This window comes from Elgaria multicarinata, chromosome 4, assembly GCF_023053635.1.
Source record: "Elgaria multicarinata webbii isolate HBS135686 ecotype San Diego chromosome 4, rElgMul1.1.pri, whole genome shotgun sequence".
NCBI lineage: Eukaryota > Metazoa > Chordata > Lepidosauria > Squamata > Anguidae > Elgaria > Elgaria multicarinata.
The window spans coordinates 42,919,808-42,944,307 of record NC_086174.1 but is presented as its reverse complement, the minus strand read 5'-3'; the positions used below and the strand labels follow the sequence as shown (position 1 = coordinate 42,944,307).

General features: G+C 42.1%; 1 protein-coding gene across 1 annotated transcript in view; it reads left to right on the top strand.

Moving 5' to 3' along the window:
- The window catches only part of PLB1 (phospholipase B1), a 141,572-nt gene that overhangs the window by 8,367 nt on the left and 108,705 nt on the right, over positions 1-24,500 (top strand). Inside the window, 3 exon segments of the mRNA XM_063125398.1 lie at positions 8,996-9,059; positions 20,809-20,860; positions 21,615-21,689. Coding sequence (XP_062981468.1) covers positions 8,996-9,059; positions 20,809-20,860; positions 21,615-21,689 — 191 coding nt within the window.

Genomic DNA, 24,500 nt, shown 5'->3' with positions numbered 1-24,500 from the left:
GGCGGCCCTTTTGGCACCCCCTGCCCTGCATTCCCGCGCTTATCCAATCCACCCAGAGCTATGGCCACTTGCATAACCTGTGTGTCAGCAGTGAACCAAGGCCACTGCTGACACACAAAGAAACAACGTGGTGACTTCAGAGCAAAGGGGAAAGTTATGGTGAATCAACATTTTTTTAAAGGCGCAGTTTCAGTGGGGGGGGGAAGCCTGTCGTGGCTGTGAGTTGGCAGCTGTGTCAGATAAACAACGTGGCGCTACTGCACAGTCATGATGGTGTGGATAGGGCATATAGACAGCTCCAGGGTTGTACTGAGGATAAAAGGGGGGGACCTATGCTGACCTGAACTTCTTGAGAAAAGGGTGGGTTTAAATGGGCTAATTAAGCAAATATGGATCAGAGGAGAATCAGATGTGCTTATACCAGGAGAAATGACTCACATATGACAGAAATTTTACCCTTTCACCTTAATACATAGGTGGTAAAATATATATTTTTTCATTGTCAATCATATATCTTTAAATACTTATATATGTTTGTTTGTCCTTTCCTGCACCTTTTCCAGCTCTACAGTATCCTTTTTGAGATGTGGCAGCTCCATAGATTTGTATAAAGGCATGACAATACTGGCAAGAAAACAAATATTGTGAAGAGCTGCTCAGTGTACTACATTGCGTATACCGTATTTCTTCGATTGTAAGATGCCATCGATTGTAAGACGCACACTAATTTCAGTACCACCAACAGAGAAAAAAAAACCTAAGACACATCCGCGATTCTAAGACGCACCCCATTTTTAGAGATGTTTATATGGGGGGAAAAGTGTGTCTTAGAATTGAAGAAATACGGTAATTCTTTATGAGGGTTAGAAAGTGAATGGCATGAATGTGAATTTATATTATCTAGTGACCGAGACATCCCATAATATTAATTTCAACGCAAAGTCCTACAGCCAAGAAAGTGCTTATATTGGAATCCAACACGTGGTTGCTGGGACATCAAACTTATTGAAATTGGATTCTTTTGAGTAAACATGGTGAGAATGGGGCTCTCATTTCTATATTTAGTTACCACAAATCTGTGTATTTTGCAGTTTGGTCTGACAAATCTAGCCCTCGAACTCTACATTTTGTTTTGTTTTGGATTTCAGATCTTATGATGGGGTGGGTGGAAGAGAGTTTGAACATCACACAGGAGAAAATCGGGTTTGCTTACCATTGCTTCTCTGCCTCCGTGTTTGTCCCTCATTACTTCCTCTTTTGAAAGAGGAAGTAAACAACGTGCATGTGGCCCATTCAGTGGACCGTTTTGATTCCACTGCCTCGTCTGCACACATCAGGAGATAGCAGCAACTTCCATCTTTAAAAATAACTCGTACTTACTGGGGTACTTTTTTGTGACACAAAGATGGCTAGAAGAGGCAGGAGGCATGCGGGAGGCAGACAACGTCGTGAGAGGGACCCACGAAAATCCATGAGTGCCCAGTAGCGAGCATGCAATAAACCACTCGTCTGATGGAGCACTTTATCTCTAGCTGTTTTGGACTTCAACTCCCAGCATAGCCTTGTGAGTTGATGTCCAAAACATCTGGAGATCTATCGTTATCCCCCTCCGTTATGATATTGGATCAGCCAGGACTGTAAGAACAACCTGCCCATGCTTTTATTGTTTTAAGTTTTGTTTCCCCAGGAGCCTGATGTGAGTCAGGAGTAAAGTAGTTTGAAAAATAAAATCCAAAAGAACGCACACAATTAATTCACTTTAGCCATGGAGATGTAAACTGTGCCACTTTGTGTACCATGGTAATCTATGCTTAGCAAATGGGACAGAACATTCCAGCTCAGTTCAACCCACTAGGCATGCAAATTCTTTATTTGTGTTTTTTTTTAAAGCACAAACTCTAAAATGGCACTAACAATCTCAGATTTCAGGTTTGCAAGCAGCCTCCAGAATATTGTTAAGTTTCAGGCATTTTAATCACTGTTGAACCTTGTCACCGCCACACTATTGTATTGTAGTAAAGGTAAAGGTAATTCCTGTCCAATAACCATGCATTACAGACAAACAAACATAGAGTTTGAGAGCGTCATCAGACTAGCGTTTTATCGCATGCTCATTACTGGGCACTCACGATTTTTCACAGGTCCTTTTGACGGCGCTGTCCACCTCCCACGCATCTCCCGTCCCTTCTGCTCATCTTCCCGTCGCAAAAAAAAGACTGGCTGTAGCAAAACATCCTGCCATTTCCTGCTGTGTCCAGGAGAAACAGCAGGATAAAAAAGCCCACTAAATGGGCCACATGGTCATTGTTTACTTTCTCTTTCTTCACCATGTAAAGTAAGAGGAAGTATTGTGGGACAGAAGCGGGGGGAAGTGATGGTAAGGAAACGTGATTCCCCCCATCCCCGTCTGATGAAGCTCTGACAGAATTAATTGGTAAAAGCTATCAAGGTGTTTTTAAAATGCCATAGACTGAATTAAGTGATTCAAAAGCTTCTAATGTTGACTCCGTTCCAGTCTGAGTTGATCATATTTCAGCCCTTGAGTATGCGTACAGTGACTTGGTGTTCAGTCACAGGAATTCCTAATTTTATGGTAAACCTTGTGCTTTGAAACATTACTTTGCTGGTCTGTTTAGTAGTCATGGAATAAAAGGAAAGGTCCTCTTATGGATCAGTAACTGGTTAGAGAACAGACAACAGCTCCACAGTCACCTGTAAGTGGGGTCATTTGTTTTCTTCTTGAGTGCAGCATAAACAGGGAAGACAGATCCTTGGGCTGTCAAGACAGTCCAGTCAAAGCACAGACAGTCAAACCCAGATTCCAATGTAAAGTTTTATTCATATTATGGTTTAGGTAAAAAGGAAAAATCAGCTAAGTAGCATAACAAAGAGGCCCTGGATGCTGCCGACGTCATGAAATGAACCTGCAAACTTCCATGAGTGGCCAATCACAAGCGTGCTATAAATGGCTTGTTCAGAGAAGCTCAATGGCATCTGTTGTGGTATTTTGGATAATACAGACTAAAAAGTGGGAAATCACACTACAAAAGCAGTATAGGGAGTGTGTATTGTGCCCCAACAGTTATCAGTGCACTTCAGTACCTTTAAAAACCACTAGTGTAGATCTGGCCCAAGTTGCATTTGTTTTCTAGTATTTGGCGATGGAACTTCTTTATACTCTAATATAAGGCAGCTGCTCTTCAGTATTGTCTGGCCCAAAACATTTTGCTTCCCGAGGCACAGCAAATGGTTTCCCCACCCCAAAGTCCAAAGCTTTCACTACTTAAGGCCAGCCAAGTTATTTTGGCACCCAAGGCATAAAATCCCATGGGCCTCTGCCTTCCTTGGCAGTAAAAAATACATTAATAATGAATCAATCTACTAACAATTTTCTGCCCTTTCATGACCCCTGAGGGTCATGCCTAAGGACCCTGAGGGTCTGCCTAATGGTAGGGCTGGCCCGTTGCTTCAATTACTCTCTTCGTTTCTCTTAACATTATTCCAAAGCCCATCTTCTTCTATGTAATTTTGCTCTTCCTTGACTATTTGTTTTTATTTGCTCTGTAAAGCACTCTGCTGCCCAGGTTTGTATGAGAGCACCTATAGTCACCTATAGACTGAGAATTATCCTGAGGCACTTGTTTTAAGATCCATCAACTCCTTCTCCCCACTGCCCCCAATTCAAAACTTTTATTAGGTCTAGAGGAGCACACAGCTATCATAGAAAAACTCCAGCTCCCCCCCACCCGCAGATGTTTCATTTTGTCTCCATTTCCACTGTGTGTGTTGGCATGCTGATCAAGGCAAGGCAGCCTAGAATTGTTCCACAGTGGTCAATGTGGAATGGTCCAAGAAGTGAGGCATATTGCAGTACTACAGCTGCCTCCTACAACTGAAACATTGCACTTAGCGTCTTTGGGAGAACAACGGGGAAGAATTCCCAAGATCCACTCAACAGAAACACTAGCATGTAAGTACTGCCTCCACTTCTTTCTTCCATTAGGCAGAGTCAGACAGTGGCTGCTTGGGAGGGCATATTCCCTTGGCCATTCCTATCTTCCTGAGCTGGTACCTCAGCAGCAGCAATGATTGCTTACTGCTGGCCTGGGCTGTCTCTTCCTCCTTCTTGCAAGGCACCAGCGGCTGTGGCATTGCAAAAAGCCTCTGAAGAAGGATAGATGAATCTGTCATTTTAATTTTCTCTTCATTTTTTCCCATTTTATGTTTGGTTCATCTCAAACTCTGAGAGTTTCTCCAGTTTTACGTTTGATTTATCTTGAACGCTGAGGTTTTCCATAAAGTTTGCATGAAAATTCATGAGCATTATTGTGCTTATTTCTCCTAATACATGCATTTTGTCTGCATTTTTGCTTAGTATACACATTCTTGTAAGCAATTCTCCGAATATAATGCATGGTTGATGTTATTTTCCCCAATATATGAATTTTTGTATGCACATTTGGATTGGAGAACTCAAAATTTGGAGAAGTGCAAATTTCAAAGGATGTGTCAGTTCACATAGTGGTTTGCAAGTGCAAAATTAGGCCAGTGTGCATTAAAATATGAATTGTTGCAATGTGATTCTACCAACCAGCAGAACTACATTGAATATGGAGTTTAAGCAAAACATATGCATATACTGGGGGAAATAACATCAACAATGCATTATATTAGAAGAATAATATACATTGTTAAAACATCCTTAAAATATTCTAAAAACATCCTAAAATGTTTAGGCCTATCCAGTGGAATTTTAGGATGCTTTTAGAATGTTTTTAGGATGTTTTAACAATGTATATTATGTTTTAATTCAGTTTTATGTATTTTATATTTACTGTTGTTCCCTGCCTCGATCAAAATGGAGAGGCAAGTAAGAAATAAATTCTTCTTCTTCTTCTTCTTCTTCTTCTTCTTCTTCTTCTTCTTCTTCTTCTTTTTCTTTTTCTTTTTCTTTTTCTTTTTCTTTTTCTTTTTCTTCTTCTTCTTCTTCTTCTTCTTCTTCTTCTTCTTCTTCTTATTATTATTATTATTATTATTATTATTATTATATAAACAAATCTGTAGTGACTATTTTCCAAGGTGGGGTTTCCATGCTCTTGATTGGCACTGTAGACGTATATTGCTTCCAGATGAAGCTTTATTATGCAATCACACTGCCTCATTCAAAGAATGTGCTTAGCCTCTGCTTGTGATGAAGGAGTCTTGGAACACCCTGATGGTCCAGACTACTATACAAAGAAATCAGTGTGCAAATATATATTATTGTGGAGCTTCCCTACAACTTTTGTAAAATTGGCTTGTTTCCACAGTGTTATTGTTTGTATGAATTTGACTCAGGGTGTAATATTTCCTATAAATTGAATCCATGTTCTATGCTTCTAGGTTGTTCCTCTCCCTTTCCCCCCTCCAAATAACATAGGCATCATTCTAGTGGTAGAGTGGCTACCTCTACCTCTTTGGCAGGCACTATGTTGCTGTTAATGCTGATCCAATAACTCTTCTCAAATACTGCCAAATTATTATTTCATCTCTGAGATTTCCTAATAAATGTTGTTGGGTACTCAGGCACACTCAGCAAAACTAGAGCTGCTATTGAAAAGGAGACCTCCTTGTAAGAGCACTGTTCCTTTGCACAATTAAGATAAGCAATGTAAACTTTGCAAGAGTTTAGCTATACGTCAATTAAAGCTTGACTTGGTTTGTGAACTCTAATCTTAATTGACTCATGGTAAAGTGGTTGCCAAGTTTGTATTGCAATGCCCATCTTAATTGCGCAGAGGAACAGAATCCTTGCAAGATCTCCTTTGCATAGCAGCTCCAGTCATGCAAAGTGTGCTTTGCTTCTCTTCTCTTAACACCCAATAGATTGCTTCCTATTTACAAATGCTGTATCGTTTTTCTCTTTCTTATAACTTCAGATGAGCTATTGATTATAAAACAGTTTGGCATTATAAAGCACAAGTCTGCAAACATAGGTGACCAGAGGAACAGGTTGTTTGCTTAAATTTGATGGCCACAGAAAAGATATGTTCCATTATACAAATGCATAAAAACGGAAACTTCCAAAGCAGGTTCTGTGTCTATATTTAAAGGGCAAATTATCGTCTTCTTCTTTTTTTTTTTACTCTTCCCTGGGGAACTAATGATGCGTAAAGTACATGACACTTGTCTTTTTAAGCAATGGCATTGAAATGTTAATATTTTATCGGTTCTAAAGGCTGCATTTTCAAAGGCGAAAAGGCCAATAAAATTTATGATAGCTGAGTTATCTGCTCTGGAAGGTATAAAAAGCAGTTGAGAAGAGATGATTTCTTGATCACACATAGGTCACTAGCATCTTTCCAGGAGCATTCATTCATAACGGAACAAAGCATGAAGAAACTGACGATGTCCCTCTGGCTGTCCTTTCTCTTAGGTAAGGCCCTTGTCACCTGTAAACTTTCAAGATATGCCCTGAAGCAGAGCCTTGTCCTTGAACCTCAGTGATCGATCTGAAAAGACAAGACAAACAGCAACATCTCCGGGAGTAGGAAGATTAATGGTATTAATTATATACAAAAGTACTAGAGCTGCAAGACAAGTATGTGTGTTGTGTTTGGTGGAATAGTAGGAAAGTGGGGGTGGGGGTGGTAATGATGATGATGAAGGAACAGGTTGCTGAGAGATGCTTTGTCCCACCAGGATTTTGGACTGCCACCTACCACTGGCTGTGAAATGTAGAGATACTCAAATTATATACCACTGTGCCCACTAAATAATCTCATCTCCATAGTTGGCAACATTAACGAGGGGACTAGCTTTTATTTTTGTTGTAAAACAGTGTGAACATTGAGTTCTACTACAGCAACATCCTATGTGTTGGATCCAGATTTATGCTGGATAGACCACGCTGATGGAAGTGGACTTCTCCACCCCCATCTTCCCATCCCAACCTCTTGATTCCCCTGAAAATGCTACACAGAGAGTAAATGGATTCTGTTGACTGGGGATAGCTGCTATGTGTGCGTGTGTGCAGGGGTGTGTGGAAATTCCCCAAAATTGGGCAGAGGGACCCTCCACTAGCAGAACCCCTCCTTTCACAAAAAATGCCTTCCTCATGCAGAAGGCAAATCCTGGATCCATATTACCAGCAGATTTGTCACTTTAACTGTTTTGGTTTTACCACAGAGAATCCTGGGAATTTTAGTTCGATGAAGTACTGAGGTTTAGAGATTTCTAGGCCCTCCCTCGCGGTGAAGGAATGATGGTTAAACCTGTTTAGGTCTATATCGTAGATATATCTTAAGTGTGAACCTGGCTTTTTAATCTAATTAAAATCTCGAGAAGATAGAATTCTTAATGTTTTGTGGTAGACAAGTTACTCTTTCTACATCGCTGCTCACAAAATCCTAATACAAGCTCCAGTAAAAAACTGCTGTGAGTAGTTTTCAAAAAATATATTCCAATTAGGATGGGCATACCCCACTTTACAAGAACAGCCCTCTGTAAACAGTAACAAATAGTTCTTGTGAACTGCCCAGAGAGCTTCTGCTATGGGGCAGTATAGAAATGTCATAATAAATGAATTGGAAGTTTGGTTTAAACTAAGGCCATAGCTAGACCTAAGGTTTATCCCAGGATCATCCCGGGTTCATCCCTGCCTGAGCGTTGGATGCCCTGTGTGACACTTAGATGAACAGGTTTGACCCTAGGACAATCCTGGGATAAACTTTAGGTCTAGCTACAGCCTTAGTAAAAGAACCAAGGGCCTTTGAAGTCAACATTTAGTACGTGGACAGCAGTCTGACAAGGCACATGGATCACCTTAGTCACTATTTCCCCCACTCTGGTGAAATTACTGTATTTCTATGCAAATTGCAGCCAGTATTTCTAAATGTGCATATATACATATAAATCAGCACAAGCAGATTTTATGCAAATCAGTGTCCTCTTCAGATCTCTTTTGGTGAGGAAGTTTCTTTTTCATGCTCTGTATAAGTAGCCGCCCTATTTGCAGTACAGCTTTCTACCTGTCTAGCCAGAATTAAGCATCACTGATATCAATCGGGTTTACTCCCTAATAAGTGTGTACAGTGTCTTCTTTCTCCTACTGGAAGCCTGGTTAAAAATCCACAGGCTGTTCTTTACTTGGTGTGTTTGTGCAAGCACACCCTCTCATTTGTATTCTGTGGCTTAAACCACCTCTGACCTCACTAAATGAACATTTAAATCCACTAATATAAAGCAACCATATTGTTCAATAACCATAGATCACAAGAATGAATGGTGGGGGAAGGAAGGAGATGAGACAAAACTTTTTTTTTTCTTAAAGGGACTGCAGCTCATACTCTGACAATCAAGAACAATATGAAGGACGAGACTGAATTCGTGGTAAGTATCTGTTTCTGTGTTTCTAAGATGTTTTGAGCTTGGACCCCTCTTAAATTCCATGCACCATTTGGGGCTCAAACCCCAACCCTCAACTGCAGGTAAATACATGGAGATCCTGTACCTGCAGTTCCATGCCTGCAGTCTAATTCTGCATGTCATAGTAGGTCGTCTCCCTAGGGCACTACAGACAGTATCTAATGGTACTACTACACAGAGTAGACCCACTGAAGTGAATGGGCCTAATTTAAGTAGGACTACCGTTGGATTCTGTACTAAGGGTGCAGATTTAGACAGGAAACAATCCTGCAATTCCCAACTGGAGTCGTACAACTCTAGCTAGCTGGGGCATGCTGGTAACTGTTGGGCTTTTTTCTGTCTAAACCTGCATAGGATTGCACCCTACAGCTCTTCAAAGCTACACTGCCAAGCCTTCCCTGCTCAAAGAAGGTAAAACCTCCATAAGATCATCTTCTCTTTAGAACGTAATGTGCCAGTATGGTATTGGCTGTTTTAGTCTCAATTCCTTTCCTAATTATGCTTAATGTGAAGTTTGCCTCTTTTACAACAGCCACACACTGGGTTGACATCCTACATTTTCTTTTTTCTTTGTTGCTGTTTCTTTCAGCCTCTGAAGGGTTTTCATTATTCCTGCATGTTGCAACGTTCCTCTCACCGACCCTCATCTTCAGGTATTTGTATTTGAAATACATATTCAGAGGAAAAAGAAAAGAGGAAGGAATACATTCACTGGAATAAAATTAGAAAACCAGCCTTACTTATGTGATCCAACTCTCAGACAAACCTTTAGAGACATGTAGATCAATGTCATGAGTCAGACCACATGAAACTGAGGGATAATGGGATTTTCTATTTTTAGGGAAAGGGAGATTAAATATTATAAAATATCTCAGAGAGCCATACTTGAACTCTGAAACACTTCAATTAACAATCTAGGAATGCCCCGGTAAGTCTGGGTTGTTTATGGATTAAAAACTCAGAGTTCCCTACAATTGCCCATGGTTTGTTGTTGGATTAACTCTACTTGTTTACCCATAAACAGCCAAGCATTTCTGGGTTCACATGTCATGAAACAACTCAGGAGATGGAAACGAGGCTTGTCCCATCCACTCCACGCATTGTCCCTGGGTTGTTAACTGACAGTGAAAATGATGAGCGCAGTGAGGTCTTCGCTTCACTCATCCCCAGCAATTCCTGGGTTAAGGAACCCATGAATTACAGCAGGAAACAGGTCACACACATTAGCTGAGATATGTAAGTGAGCAGGAAATGCAATGCTCACGATCTTATAGTTTTGTAAAAAAAAAAAAAAAAAAAAAGCTTTCAGAAGAAACCAGTACAATTGCCAAACATTAATTGTAGCTTCTTCTGCCTCACCTTTATTTTGGTTAATGCAAATGGACTTTTGAAAAACTGCCATTTTTCTAACCCATGTTTTATCTCTACAGTTCATGCTCTGAGGCCATCAGACATTAAAGCAATTGCTGCTATAGGAAGTTTGGGAAATGTGAGTATAACAATGTGTCCTATTGAAAGGGGATGGTGCAATTAAAGGTTCAATGCTCTTCCGCCAAGCAGCAAAACGGCCACATTTTCATTTTAAAATGTGGTTAAGAAGAAAAGAGTGAGCCCTATGTTCTGAGGGTGCTTTGCTCCATCTCTGTCCCTAACGGCAGGGCTGTCAGCTTTTGAACTGTCTCCTATAAAAACTGTTTGGCCTGCAACCATCGTCATCCCTGCCTCTCCAATTTTTGATACTTCTTTTGGGATGCTTCATCAGCATCCAAAACTCAATATGTCCAAGGATAAACTCCCAAGCAATCCTTTCCTCTTATGCTGTCTTTTTCTGATTAACAATATCATGGCCCAACCTGCTGAACGGGCTCCAAGCCCGTTGACTCCCTTCTCGCCTTTGTTCCCCATATTTGATCCATCACCAAACTGTTAGCTTCTTCTTTGATATTGCCAATTATTCCCCTTACCCTCTGCCCGTCCAGCCCCTTTTAGGCCATTGCCTACTTTACCTCACTTTCTTTCACTCTCCGAGCACTCCTGCCCTTCTTCCCCAACATAGCACACAGCCCCTCCAATTTAACTTGACCACTCCAGAGTTTCTTCAGAATCAACTCTTGCCTCAATGTCCTGTCTGTGTACTCTCTTTCTCAAGCCTCCTCTTTCTCTACCTGCCTTTCTCTCAGATCCCTCTTAGGGCCTTGCTAGACCTGCCGGCGTACGCCAGCAGGGAGGCGGGGCCGAGGCGCGCTAACGTTAGCGCGCCTCCCCCAGGCTACCACACGGCGGATGCGTAGGGACGTCGCATCCCTGCGGCGTCCGCCATTTTTTAATTATTATTTTAAAGGGGCCGGGTGCGGCCCGAAGACGGCGGACAAGGTAAGTGTTTTTTGTTTTGTTTTTTACCGGGGGGGGGGGCGAAGGATGACAGGGTGGGTGGCACGGGGGGAGGGCGGGTGCGATCGCGCCGCGCGCAGCCCGAGCCCGGGCAATGCCTGGCATGGGGCGGCATTGCACGGCATCCCCCCGTGCCACCCACCCTGCCACCCACCCTGTCATCCTTCGCCCCCCCCCCCGCCGATGGGCACAGCGCTCCTATGAGCGCTGTGCCAGGTCCGCGGCTTTTCGCGGCTCCTCGCGAGTAAGCGAGGAGCCGCAAAAAGCTGCGGAACTCTCCACACTTTCCCCAGCCCAGGCCTGAGGCCGGAGCTGGGGAAAAAGCACGCCATAAGCGCATTGGCTTATGGCACGTTGGAAGAGGCCTCAGTGCGGCCTGTCTCCGGATTCCCCTGTGCGTCATCTGGACGCACAGCAGGGAAGCCGGGACAGAAGGCACGCTAAGGCCTCATCTAGGAAGGCCCTTAGTCCATTGCCAGTGCTGCATTGTTCCTTCAGACTCCATGCCACTGGTCATCCAGTCCCTTAGTTTCACTATATTCTAAGACCTGTGTGAGGTTTTAATCACAGCCAAACTGACAATTTTCTCTTTCCTCACAGAAACTTGTCTATAACAGCTTAAAATTCCAAACCACCATATCAACTCAACCAATCAGTGTCCAAAGTTTCACCTCTAAAAGCACAATACAATCTAGATGAATGAATTGTGCATGTGCCCACATTTATCTATTTGGTAACAGGTTTTTGCTACACAATAGACAGTAGTACATTTTACAGAATTAGAGACAATGCAGGAAGCCGTATACAACTTTACTTATCCCTGCACTGGATCTTAAAATTCCTGAGTCTTGGCAGTCATTCCTGTTTAGTCTTGTGATTTCACAGTTAACAGCCCATGTGTTTCCCCCCTTTTCCCTATTCGTACCCTCACACTAATCATGACTGAAGTTCCCTTCACGGTGCTATGTCTGACACGCAGGAAAGGTTTACAGGGAAAGATGCAAAGTTATGTTTTGGCCATGTACATTTCACTGTGTGTGTTCCTCAGACACTGTCTATACCAGCTGTATTTCTTTTATTACTGACACATTTATGATTCTATATTTATTTACAGATTGGGGGCTCCAGAGTGGACCAGGCAGACCCGCTCCAAAGGTATCACTTTTCATCATGCTCATAAAACATATTTATTTATTTATTTATTTATTTATTTACATTTATATTGTACAGTACAGTCCAATATTATACAGCCGAAGCTCTCTGGGCGGTTTACAACAATTAAAAATAGTAAACATTAAAAGTATACAAAAATTATAAAAACATAAAAACAGTACATTTTTTATGTTTTTATGGGTTTTTTTTGTTTTTATGTTTTTTATGTTTAGACAGAGTTTATTCCTACTGCTGATGTGCTTCAGACTTACCATGTGCTTCAGTCACTTTACCAACTGTGAAAAAAGCCTGATTATGGTAGGAGTCAGTGTGGAGAGAGTAGGGTGCCCATATGCAAAGGAGGACAGGGCTCCTATATCTTTAACAGCTACATAAAAAAGAGAATTTCAGTAGGTATCATTTGTATACATGCAGCACCAGGTGAAATTCCCTCTTCATCACAACAGTTGAAGCCTGCAGGAGCTGTGCCCTCTTGACCAGATACAAAAGAGGGTAGGGATCATGCAGCCTTAATTGTCGTGATGAAGATGGAATTTCACCAGGTGCTGCATGCATGCAAATGACACCGGCTGAAATTCCCTTTTCTATACAACTGTTAAAGATACCGGAGCCCTGTCCTCCTTTTCAAATGGTCACCCTAGGAGAGAAGCAGCAGTTGCTGACTGCTTTGCACCTTCTGCAAACCCCAGTATGCAGAACAAATGTAGCACCAGTCCAGCAGGTGAGCTGGCCCTATGAATAATAGTTAGATAATAGAATAAATGTCATAAGGTGACTATAAAAAACTCTGCCCAACAACCTGTTTAGATGAGGAGAAGCTGCTTCTGGTTAGAGACAATTTAAAAAGTGAAAAAATAGGGAGGGGTCATGTAAGCCTTCTTGCTTACTGTTTCCTGGCTCTAAATCTACACACACATCTGCATCTCCCCCTGAGTTTTAAATGTAGAAAATGCACACACACTTAAACCCTATAGCAGTGTGAGGGGGGGAGCCTTGTGAAAGCAATTTGGGTTTGGGGATTAACAGGTGGGGGAAAGGACCACTTTCCCACTCCCAGGTGCTCCTACTGAAAGTGATTTTTGCTCATCTCAATGGGGGGTTACCAGATGGGGCCCTGGACTACCATCCTACAGGTTTGTAGAGCTAAGTTTGGCCTTTGTTCTCACATTGAATTATCGGGGCTTCATCTTGATGAGCACATGAGGAAAGCGCATTGCTCTTATTCTCTGCAGTATGATGAAATCTGCTCCTTCAGTGGTCTGCAGCAGAGCTGGCTATCCTTAAAACCCAGAAAACATACTTCGGCAGGGGGGTCAAAAGTAATAGCTCTCCCCCCCCCATTATGTCCACTGTTCTGAGAAGAAGCAAAAATCCTAAGTTATCCAGGGCAGGATCTGAAGGGAGAATCTGCACATTTGTGGAGGGAGCTTTTCTCATTTGCTTTGCTGATGCAGAGCTGTGCATCTCCAGTTTATAAAAATAGAGACTGGCTGCTTTCACGGATGATTTGCTCTAATGGGATGAAATGGGGTGAGTGTGTACTCTCCCTGAGAGCACCCTGCCCAAATTTCACCCCTTCAGAGCAAACGGTCAGGGAAGGTGGCCGGTCTCTAGTTTTATAAACTGGAGATGTACAGCTCTGCATCACCAAAGTAAAGGATGAAAGCTCCCTCCGCAGTTTTGGATATAAATTGTGGTGAATTAATGCAGCATCAGAGAAGTTAATTAACACAACCCTTCCCAGCTTCCAGCAACCAATCAGGGGTTGCCATCACCCCCAGCTCGACCCTGGAGGAAGGTTACACAGCGGAAGGGTCATGGTGACCTCACTTTGAAGAAAAAAGTCCTGACTTTTTTACCACACAGCTTTGATGAAAAGCCTCGTGGTGGCAGCTGTGTCACATAACTGACCCAGCGCCACTGTGCAGCTACTGTAGAGGTTAGAAGACATATAGACAATCCCGGAGAGAAGGATTTTAGCAGCCAATGGAAACAAACAGTAAATTGCTATTAAGTCTATAAAGGTATCCCTCCTACTGTGTGATGAATGAACCCATGACGCAAGGAAGCGTGTGGGCCAGATCCAAGGTGATTTTCTTTCTGTACTTAGTCTAACAGTTCCTTTACTATGGCACATTGCAAGCTTGTGCCATTCTGAAATGCAGGGCTACTTCCAAAACTAGCTTGTAGTGTAGAATTATGTGGAGTGGGTGAAAAAGGAAGACAAAGGGGGGGAAAGGCCTGATATGCACATACCTTGCATTGGGCTCCATGAGTATTTTATATATACAAAGAATGATTAATTAATATTTCTCCTTATAGCACAGAGAAGGATCCTATCCAGACAAGCATGAAAACACTAACGGGTATGTCTTATAGTATAAACTCTTGGAAAAAAATACTATCGCATGGCTCAATGGCAAGATATTCAAAAAAGTTGTGTTGCTCTCACAGTTCATAGAATCATAGACTCATAGAATAATAGAGTTGGAAGGGGCCTATAAGACCATCGAGTCCAACCCCCTGCTCAGTGCAGGAATCCACCCTAAAGCATCCCTGACAGATGGTTGTCCAGCTGCCTCTTGAATGCCTCCAGTGTGGGAGAGCCCACAACCTCCCTAGGTAATTGGTTCCATTGTCATACTGCTCTAACAGTCAGGAAGTTTTTCCTGCTGTCCAGCCGGAATCTGGCTTCCTATAACTTGAGCCCATTATTCTGTGTCCTACACTCTGGGATGATTGAGAAGAGATCCTGGCCTTCCTCTGTGTGACAACCTTTTAAGTATTTGAAGAGTGCTATCATGTCTCCCCTCAACTGCAGTTGTATATTCCTCAATAGGAATTGCAAACCAAAGGCAGAAATGGAACAGTCAAATGCTAAGTTTCGCTTAGCCCTATGACTACAGAATCATAGAGTTGGAGGAAGTCTTGTAGGCTATTTAGTCCAGTCCAGCCCACTGCTCTATGCAGGAAATCCAAAACTAGAACATTCCCAAAAGATGGCCGTCCTCCTATGTAGGATATCCCACTATCTCTCTAGGTAACTGGTTCCATTAACAAACTATTCTTATGGTTAAGGAGTTTATCCTGGTGTTCCACCAAAATCCCCCATCCTGGAACTAAAGCCAATTAGAACTAGACTTGCCAATTGAACAGCAGAGAACAAATCCTTCCCCTCTTCTATGTGATAGCCCTTTCGGTATTTGAAAAGTGCTATCATGTCCCCACTCAATCTTCTCTTCTCCAGGCTAAACCTACCCTGCCGACAACCTTTCTTCATATAACTTGTTTTCCATATCCCTGTTGCCTTCCTTTGAACCTGTTCCAGTTCGTCTATGAGCTTTTCTGCATAAGGAATTTATTGTGCACTCGTGATTCCTTACTTATAGTTGTTTACTGGTTTTTTAGACAATGACGTGGACCCTCCAGTTTTGCTTCTGTTTTTTAAGAGCATTTTCCTGGGTATTTTTACAGTGGGGAAAATCTGTTATTTTCCTATTTGTGTAATTGCACTATTCCATACATCACAGCAGTACCTAGAGGTGATGCAGCAGAAAAGCAGGCAAGGGAAAGCTCTTTGAGTAGAGCTTGGATCTCTATTCTGTGATGAAACCAAAAGCAGATATAGCAATTAAGAGCCTCATGTAGAAAAGCTCTACTTCCTTCTACTACATTCTATTAATAATGCAGCCTAAAACACTGTTAACCTTTCCTGCATCGATATCACACTGTTGACTTGTATTCAGTTTGGGATTGACTACAAATTTGAGATCTTTTCCACATGTATCCCCCTTCCTATACCTGTGTGCCTGATTTTTGTTTGCTTTTGTTCAGGGTGACCATATGACCAGATTTGCCCAGATTTGTCTGGGGTTTGGTGACAAATCCAGGAGGGGGAGGGGAAATCCGGATTTTTCCAATCTTCCCCAGCCAAAGAGCAGCTCTAATGGGAATTAACAAAAATGCTTATAACTCTGTCATTTTTAAAGATAAATACATGAAACTTGGCACGATGGTAGCTCTTAGGTAGGGCTTTAGTCATACCAAATTTGAAACAGATCCATTCATCCATTGATTTTTTAAGGAATTTTTTAAAAATTGAGGTTTTAAAATTATTATTTTTAAAATCGTCATTTTTAAAGATAAATAAATGAAACTTGGTACCATGATAGGTTTTAGGTAGAGCTTTAGCCATACCAAATTTGAAACAGATCCGTTCATTGATTTTTTTAGGATTTTTAAAATATTTGAGGTTTTAAAATTATTATTTTTAAAACCATCATTTTTGAAGATAAAGAGCTTAAAGTTGGCACCATGATAGCTTTTAGGTAGAACTTTAGCCATACCAAATTTGAAACAGATCCGTTCATCCATTGATTTTTAGGATTTTTTTAAAATTTGAGGATTTAAAATTATTATTTTTTAAAAATGTTATTTTTAAAGATAAAGAGATGAAACTTGGCACCATGATTGCTCTTAACAAGGACTTTAGCTATGCCAAGTTTGAAACACATCTGTTCATCCATTGAGTTTTAGGATTTTTAAAAAAGTTTGAGGTTTTAAAATTATTAATTTTAAAATAAATACATAAAGAGTGTTTTAAGAGTGCATCAAAGTTGTGCAGGAGGAGAAGAGGTGGAGGCGGCTGGTGGCAGAAGTTTTTAAAGTATTGGGCAAAAGGCGGGATATAAAAATGATGATGATGATGATGTAAGAGTCACCAGATATGACCAAGCAATAACCTGCAATAAGCAATATCCCAAGCCACAAGTGTGCAGCCTAGCTGGACCATTGGGAGACTTTGGGGGGGGGGGAGAGAGAGAGATTGTTTGAGGCTGTAGGCTTTGGTTTGTCTGCAATGACTTAGAGTGAGAGACAACAGAGGCTGCACAGACAACCCAGAGACATCTATTGTAACTTAGCCCCATGGTGCTGGCATGAAAAGAAGGGCATTAAGAAGAGGGTCTCAGAGTCGCATGTTTGTGCAGGAAGTAGACAGGAGTTCAAAGTCTGGATGTGCGAAGTGGTGCCAACACACAAGCCTTGAGAAGCTAATGTATATAAGTGAGAAGTGTGAATGGGCAAAGTAGTGTTCACTGCCACAAGACCCACCCTAATGTTAGAGTAGAGAAACTTATACACAATCTTTTTTAAAAAATTGAAATTAAAAAAAGCCAGCCATCCGGCCGGCCAGTAGCAAACCCTGTTAACAACAACAGCAGCTTGCAATGAGTGAAGATACAGTCAGAAAAGATATTTGAGGGAAGGGGAGAATGTGACACACAGAGTATAGCAAAAGCTTCAAAGTACAGCGAAACCTACAAAAGTAAGAGTGAGTGAAGTTAATTTCAAATACATTGAATCTCTCACTTGTTCCTTATTTCAGTGATTTTAACATTAAGATGTTATGTAGAACAGATTTGTCTTAAATGTGTGCTGTAAAATCAGACATGTGACCAAGGCTATGTTTGGGTGGGCACGCCCCCTTGGTGCTGGACACGCCCCCTTGGGGGCTGACCATGTTGTCCTCCTTTTTGGTTTCCAAAATATGGTCACCCTACTTTTGTTGTCTAAATGCATAACAATGCATTTGTTTCTGCTGAATTTTATTTTATTTTATTTTATTTATTTATTTATTTATTTATTACATTTCTATACCGCCCAATAGCCGGAGCTCTCTGGGCGGTTCACAAAAATTAAAAACATTCAAAGTTTAAAACAACAGTATAAAACCATAATATAAAATACAATATAAAAGCCACGGCAGAGAAGGCCTCCATTTTATTAAGTTCATTTGTAATTTTATGTTTGCCTTCTGTGATGTTAGTTATTCCATTCAATTTTCTGTCATCTGCAACGATGATAAAGATTCTCTCTGCCCTTTCATCTAAGTTATTAATAAAAATGTTGACAAGTTCCAGGACAGATCCCTACAACATCCATCCCTCTCGAGTTTGATGAACTCTTTGAGTTTGGTTTTCCAATGAGCTGTCTTTAATTTTATCTGTTGCCCAGCACTTGTGTTTGAAAATGCTTGATATCAAATCTTCCATTTTTGGGCAAGGTGATTGAGAGGGCAAGGTGATTGAGTTGGAAGTTGCCTTCCAACTCCAAGCAATCTTGGATGATACAGATTTTCTAGACCCATTTCAAACCAGCTTCAGAGCGGGATACAGAGTTGAGACTGCTGTAGTTGTGCTAGCGGATGATCTTTGCATGAGTATTGACAGGGGAAGTGTGTCCCTGCTGGTACTTTTGGACCTCTCAGCGGCTTTCAATACCATCGACCATGGTATCCTTCTGGAATGCCTGAGGGGTTTGGAAATCGGGGGCACTGTGCTCCAGTGGTTCCGGTCCTACCTCTCGGGCAGGTTCTAGATGGTGATGTTGGGGATAGCTGCTCCTCAAAAAGGAGCTATTGTATGGCATACCACAAAGCGACATCCTATCCCCAATGCTGTTTAACATCTACATGAAACCACTGGGAGAGATCATCCAGAGGCATGGGGTGGGTTGCTATCAGTATGCTGATGACACCCAAATATATTTTTCTATGCCTTCAATAACAGCACCAGGTAAGGATAGTGTGTCTCTTCTGAATGAATGCTTGGAGGCAGTAATGGGCTGGATGAGGAAAAACAAACTGAAACTGAATCCAGGCAAGACAGAGGTGCTTACTGTCAAAGGCCCTAACCTGTCAGTTGGTACTAGAAGGGGTTACACTCCTCCTGAAAGACTGCATTCACAGCTTGGGGGTGCTCCTGGACCCGTCACTCCAAATTACAGCCCAGATAGATGCAATGGCCAGGAGTGCCTACTATAAGCTTCAGCTGTTACACCAGCTGCGCCTTTTCCTAGAGTTGGAACATTTAAAGGTGGTAGTGCACGCACTGGTAACTTTGAGACTCAACTTCTTCAATGCACTGTCCAAAGAGTTACCTTTGTACTTAGTTCAGAAACTTCAACTAGTTCAAAATATGGCAGCCAGGTTGGTCACCAGTACATCTAGGGGTGACCATATCACACCAATATTAAAATTACTCCACTGGCTGCCAATTACTTTCCAGGTGAAGTACAAAGTGTTGGTCATTACCTTTAAAACCCTACATGCTTTGGATCCAGGTTTCCTGCGGGATCATCTTCCGCTGTGCACATTCAGTTCCTCTGAGGAGAATTTTCTTCAGTCAGCCAAAACTAGGCTGACAACTGTTACCTAGAAGACCTTCTCTTCTGCTGCTCCCAGACTGTGGAATGGTCTGCTGGAGGAGACTCGTCAACGTAACAGTTTATTAGCATTCAAGAAATGGCCTGCCAGAAGAGATTCATCAACTTAACACTCTTTCCAAGTTTAAGATCGCTATAAAGACTAGTCTCTTCCAGCAGGCCTACCCAGATGAATTTTAAACCTAAGAATTTTAAGATGTTGTGATTGTTATTTTAATATTGTACTGGTTTTATGTGCTCTTTTAATTAGTTTTATGCATTTGATTTACATTGTATTGTTGTATTAATGTTGTTCCCTGCCTCGATCCAAAGGGAGAGGTGGGTAATAAATAAATAAATATTATATTATTGTTATATGTGATTTCATTATTATTATTATTATTATTATTAATAATAATAATAATAATAATAATATGTATTATTATTTGCCATGGTATACCCCCATTCCCAACTTCATCACATACCCAAACTTCGAAACGGGATGATTATTGCCCATTTGATTCAATACCATGTTTACACAAGCAAATGCAAAGCCTATCAATTCACTGAATTGAGTCTACCTCTTTCAGCTCTTGTTAGCAGATTTAATCCTTCCGTGCAGTATTACTCTTCTCTTGAAAACAGCAGGGCTGCATCAAGAAGTGGAACAATGTAAGTTCTATTTTATTTGCTTAGCTGTTTCTTGTTTACCTGGAAGTCATCATTTCAGCAATGGAAGATATTGCAGATAAAAAAGTCCTAATTTACACAAACCAGGAATTTAAGGGAAATGTTATAAGATCAAACAATGAGCTAATGATGTCCTAGACAAAATGTCTACCCTGCTGCCTTCTGTTCAATGCATGCCAAGACCATATTCTGCAGTGAAGAGTATGGCCTCTAGCCTGAAACAACTTTCTGTCAAAGGTGCTCCAAACTGTACCTAAAGAAAAGCAGAATTCTCTTCTGTATATATTGTTCAAATCTGAATGTTTAAGATTTGCTTATTTTGGATAATTTATTTAGTTTGGGCTAGTCTTGAACAAAAGGCTCTGCAGAAAACTGAATTCCTGCCCGTGAAGACTGAAAGTCTTCTGATCTCCTTTCTCCTTCTGAGGTTCCAAAATCATATTTCAGCAAAGGACTATAGAGAAGCCCGGCCACAATGCAAACAAGGACGGACAGAGGGTGGATATGGATGTGAATGTAACTAGAATTTCACATGTGTGCAGTGGAGGCTGGTGGCTTCGATGTCAGTAAGGCAGTGAATCCGCTCTGGGTTTCGGTCAGAAACAGTCAGCACCTTAGAATCATAGAATAGTAGAGTTGGAAGGGGCCTATAAGGCCATCGAGTCCAACCCCCGCTCAATGCAGGAATCCACCTTAAAGCATCCCTGACAGATGGATGTCCAGCTACCTCTTGAATGCCTCTAGTTTGGGAGAGCCCACAACCTCCCTAGGCAATTGGTTCCATTGTCGTACTGCTCTAACAGTCAGGATAGCTCCTTTAGAGTTCTGACTGGTTGTCACTGAAACCCAAAGCATATTCACAAGCCCGTTGACTTCAGAGCGACAGGCTTCCAGAGTGTGTATGCATATCCACTTGACAATTTTCCTTTCCCATTTGTGGTGCAGAGATCTCCTTGATCAAGCAAAGGAAATTGTGAAGAGTATGAAAGAGAGCAAGGTATGTGTATAAACACTATGAAACCATGACTTCTTGTGGCCCGGAAAGGTTTGTGTTTTTAATAGACTTTTAAATACTAAACTGTGTCGGTGCTGGCTAGAAACGTTTTGCTGCCTGTAGTATAGCCCCAAATGTCTTGCTGCAGCATTCAGACCCAATTCCTGCTTTCTTCTGCCTCTCCTCATGGTGCTGCCTGAAGCAGCTCACTTCACCCTACTTCATAGAAGGGCTGGCCCAGAGTTGTTTGAATTGTGACTTGGGTGACTTCTTCATGTTAAAAAAAAAGTTACATAAATATGGTCTCATTACACTCTTTTGGGCCTGCAATTAGCCGCAAATAATAGTTGATGCAATCCTGAATACATGCCCCACTGAGTGGAAGATTTGAGGCCTGGAACAAAACAGAGAATGGTACAATTGGAAGCTCATTCACTTAACTCTGACACAAATAATATGGCATCTACATCTCTCACAACGGAGTTTGGCTAGTCAATGATAACACTGTTGCCAAAGTTAATTTAATCTTGCAAATTTTACTGTCAATAGTCTTCACAAAAAACAGTCAGGTGTCACCAGTAGGATTTCTGAGTTATGGAAAGCGACACAAAGCAAATGCTTGAGTCAAATGTTAATGTCTGGCAAGTTAAAAGACTGAGGACTAATAAAATGGGGAAAGAGACCATACAGCTTGAGTCTCATCTCCTCTTTAATCTACAATGTTACAGCTATTTTTTGTTGTGCTCTTTCCTCCCAGAGTATAGATTACCAAAATGATTGGAAGCTAATCACAGTTTTTCAGCCGTGTCCTTTCCAGGCCTCCATCTCTCAGGTAAGAGGCTCATATGGTAAGAGGCTCAGGTAAGAGGCTCAATTCTTTGGCAAATGGACCAAAGAATTGGGTTCCAAAACATGGATTAAGTTGTGGGACTTTAATATTATCAGGTCTGAGTCTCCTCTCCCCCCGCCCCAAGATGTTACAAGCCATTAAAAAAATCTAGCCTCCTTTCCTTATTTTTTTCCCAATTATAGCTTTTAAACAGTGTACCTTCGTTCAGTTCTCCTTAACTAGTTATCCTGGGATAGGATACAAAATATGTATACAACCAAGTTTAGACTGATAGCTGTTATAGCAGCCTTCCCCAACCTTGTGCCCTCAAAGTGCAATGGAGTACAATTCCCAGCATTCCTCAGCTGCCTTTGAACTTCACCCTACTTCATGGTGCAGCTCTTGATCAGTGCCAGGTGAGGAAATCATGTGACAGGGCAGCAACCCTCAAATAACTCAATAACAGCCCATGGTTTCTTTGAGGGTTGCTGCTCCCTCACACAAGCCATGCCACCTGGTTTGGACGACATGGCAAACTGCACCAGCGAGGGTAATTAAGGAAATTTGGCTGGTATACACAGTGGGGGAAATAAGCCACTAGTCCTTTATTATTATTATTATTATTATTTATTTATATAGCACCATCAATGTACATGGTGCTGTACAGATAACACAGTAAATAGCAAGACCCTGCCGCATAGGCTTACAATCTAATAAGTTGTAGTAAACAATAAAGAGGGAAGGAGAATGCAAACAGGCACAGGGAAGTGTAAACAGGCACAGGGTAGGGCAAAACCAACAGTGTAAAGTCAGAACAAACTCAATATTTGAAGGCTATAGGGAAAAGAAAAGTTTTGAGCTGAGTCTTAAAAGCAGTGATTGAGTTTGTAGTTCTCAAGTGTTCTGGAAGAGCGTTCCAGGCGTAAGGGGCAGCAGAAGAAAAAGGACGAAGCCGAGTAAGGGAAGTGGAGGTCCTTGGGCAGGCGAGAAGCATGGCATCGGAGGAGCGGAGAGCCCGAGCGGGGCGATAGTGTGAGATGAGAGAGGAGAGATAGGCAGGAGCTAGGCAGTGAAGAGCTTTGAAGGTCAGTAGGAGAAGTTTATATTGGATTCTGGAGTGAATTGGAAGCCAATGAAGAGATTTCAGAAGTGGAGTGACATGGTCAGAGCGGCGGGCCAAGAAGATGATCTTAGCGGCAGAGTGGTGGACAGAGACCAGCGGACTGATGTGAGACGAAGGAAGGCCAGAGAGAAGAAGGTTGCAGTAGTCCAACCGAGAGATAACCAGTGCGTGAACGAGAGTCTTGGCAGAAGAGACAGACAAGAATGGTCGAATCCTGGCAATATTATACAGGAAGAAACGACAGGATTTAGCTACTGCCTCGATGTGAGGAGTAAAGGAGAGCGAGGAGTCAAATATAAAGCCAAGACTACGAGCTTCCTTGACCGGAGTAAGCGTGACATCGTTGACAGTAAGGGAGAATGAGAGGTGAGGAGAAGGTTTAGGAGGAAAAACTAGCAGTTCAGTCTTTGCCATGTTAAGTTTCAAACGACGATGAAGCAGCCAGGCTGAGATATCTGAAAGACATGCCGAGATACGATCGTGAACATCTGGAGAAAGTTCCGGAGATGAAAGATATAATTGTGTATCATCGGCATACAGGTGATATTGGAGGCCGTGAGATTGAATGAGCTTGCCCAAGGGCAGCATGTATAGAGAGAACAACAACGGGCCAAGCACCGAGCCTTGCGGAACCCCAACTGAAAGGGGAAAAGAGGAGGACGAGCTGCCGTTAGCCGACACGCTGAAAGAGCGACCCTCTAGATAGGAGGCGAACCAGTTATAGACAGAGCCACAGAGTCCAAGGTCGTGGAGGGAATCTAAGAGAAGATCGTGATCAACCGTGTCAAAGGCTGCGGTTAGATCAAGGAGAATAAGAACAGAATAATGGCCTTTAGACTTGGCAGTAAGAAGATCATTGGTGATCTTGGTAAGGGCTGTTTCAGTGGAATGCAAAGGACGGAAGCCAGATTGAAAGGGATCCAGAGCAGAGTTATTAGAGAGAAAGTCAAGACAACGAGAGTAGACCAGACGTTCCAGGATCTTTGAGACAAAGGGCAAGAGGGAGACAGGTCGGTAGTTAGACAGGGATAGTCGATCAAGAGTGGGTTTTTTGAAAATGGGAGAGACTGTAGCATGTTTAAAAGCAGAAGGAAATGAACCAGAGGACAGAGAAGAATTAATGATGTGAAGCAAGGACGGGAGGATAGCGGGGATAAGATTAATAAAGACGCGAGAGGGAATCGGATCACGGGAACAAGTGGAAGGCTTCGATGAGCGCAGTATTTTAGACAGTTCATCAGCTGAGACCGAAGGGAATGCCGAGAGAGTTGAAGGAGGAGCTGACAGGTGAGGGACAGGAGCTGGAAGCGGAGCAGAGTTGGCTAGATCGGAGCGTATAGTTTGGATTTTAGCATTGAAGAAAGAGGCAAAGTCGTTGGCAGACAGGGAGGCGGGGAGAGATGGCGGATTAGGCTTCAGAAGAGAATTGAAGGACGCGAAGAGCCGCTGAGGGTGCTTAGCATTTGACTGGATCAACGTTGAGTAGTGCTGCTGTTTGGCCAGTGAAATGGCAGAAGAGAAAGAGGAGAGAACAAATTTGTAGTGGACAAAGTCCGCCCAGTCCTTGGTCTTACGCCACAGGCGTTCGGCTGCCCGGGAACAAGAGCGAAGGTAGCGGAGGAAAGAGGTGAGCCACGGTTGGGGTTGAGAGGGGCGAACTATCCGAGTTGTAGATGGAGCAAGATTATCAA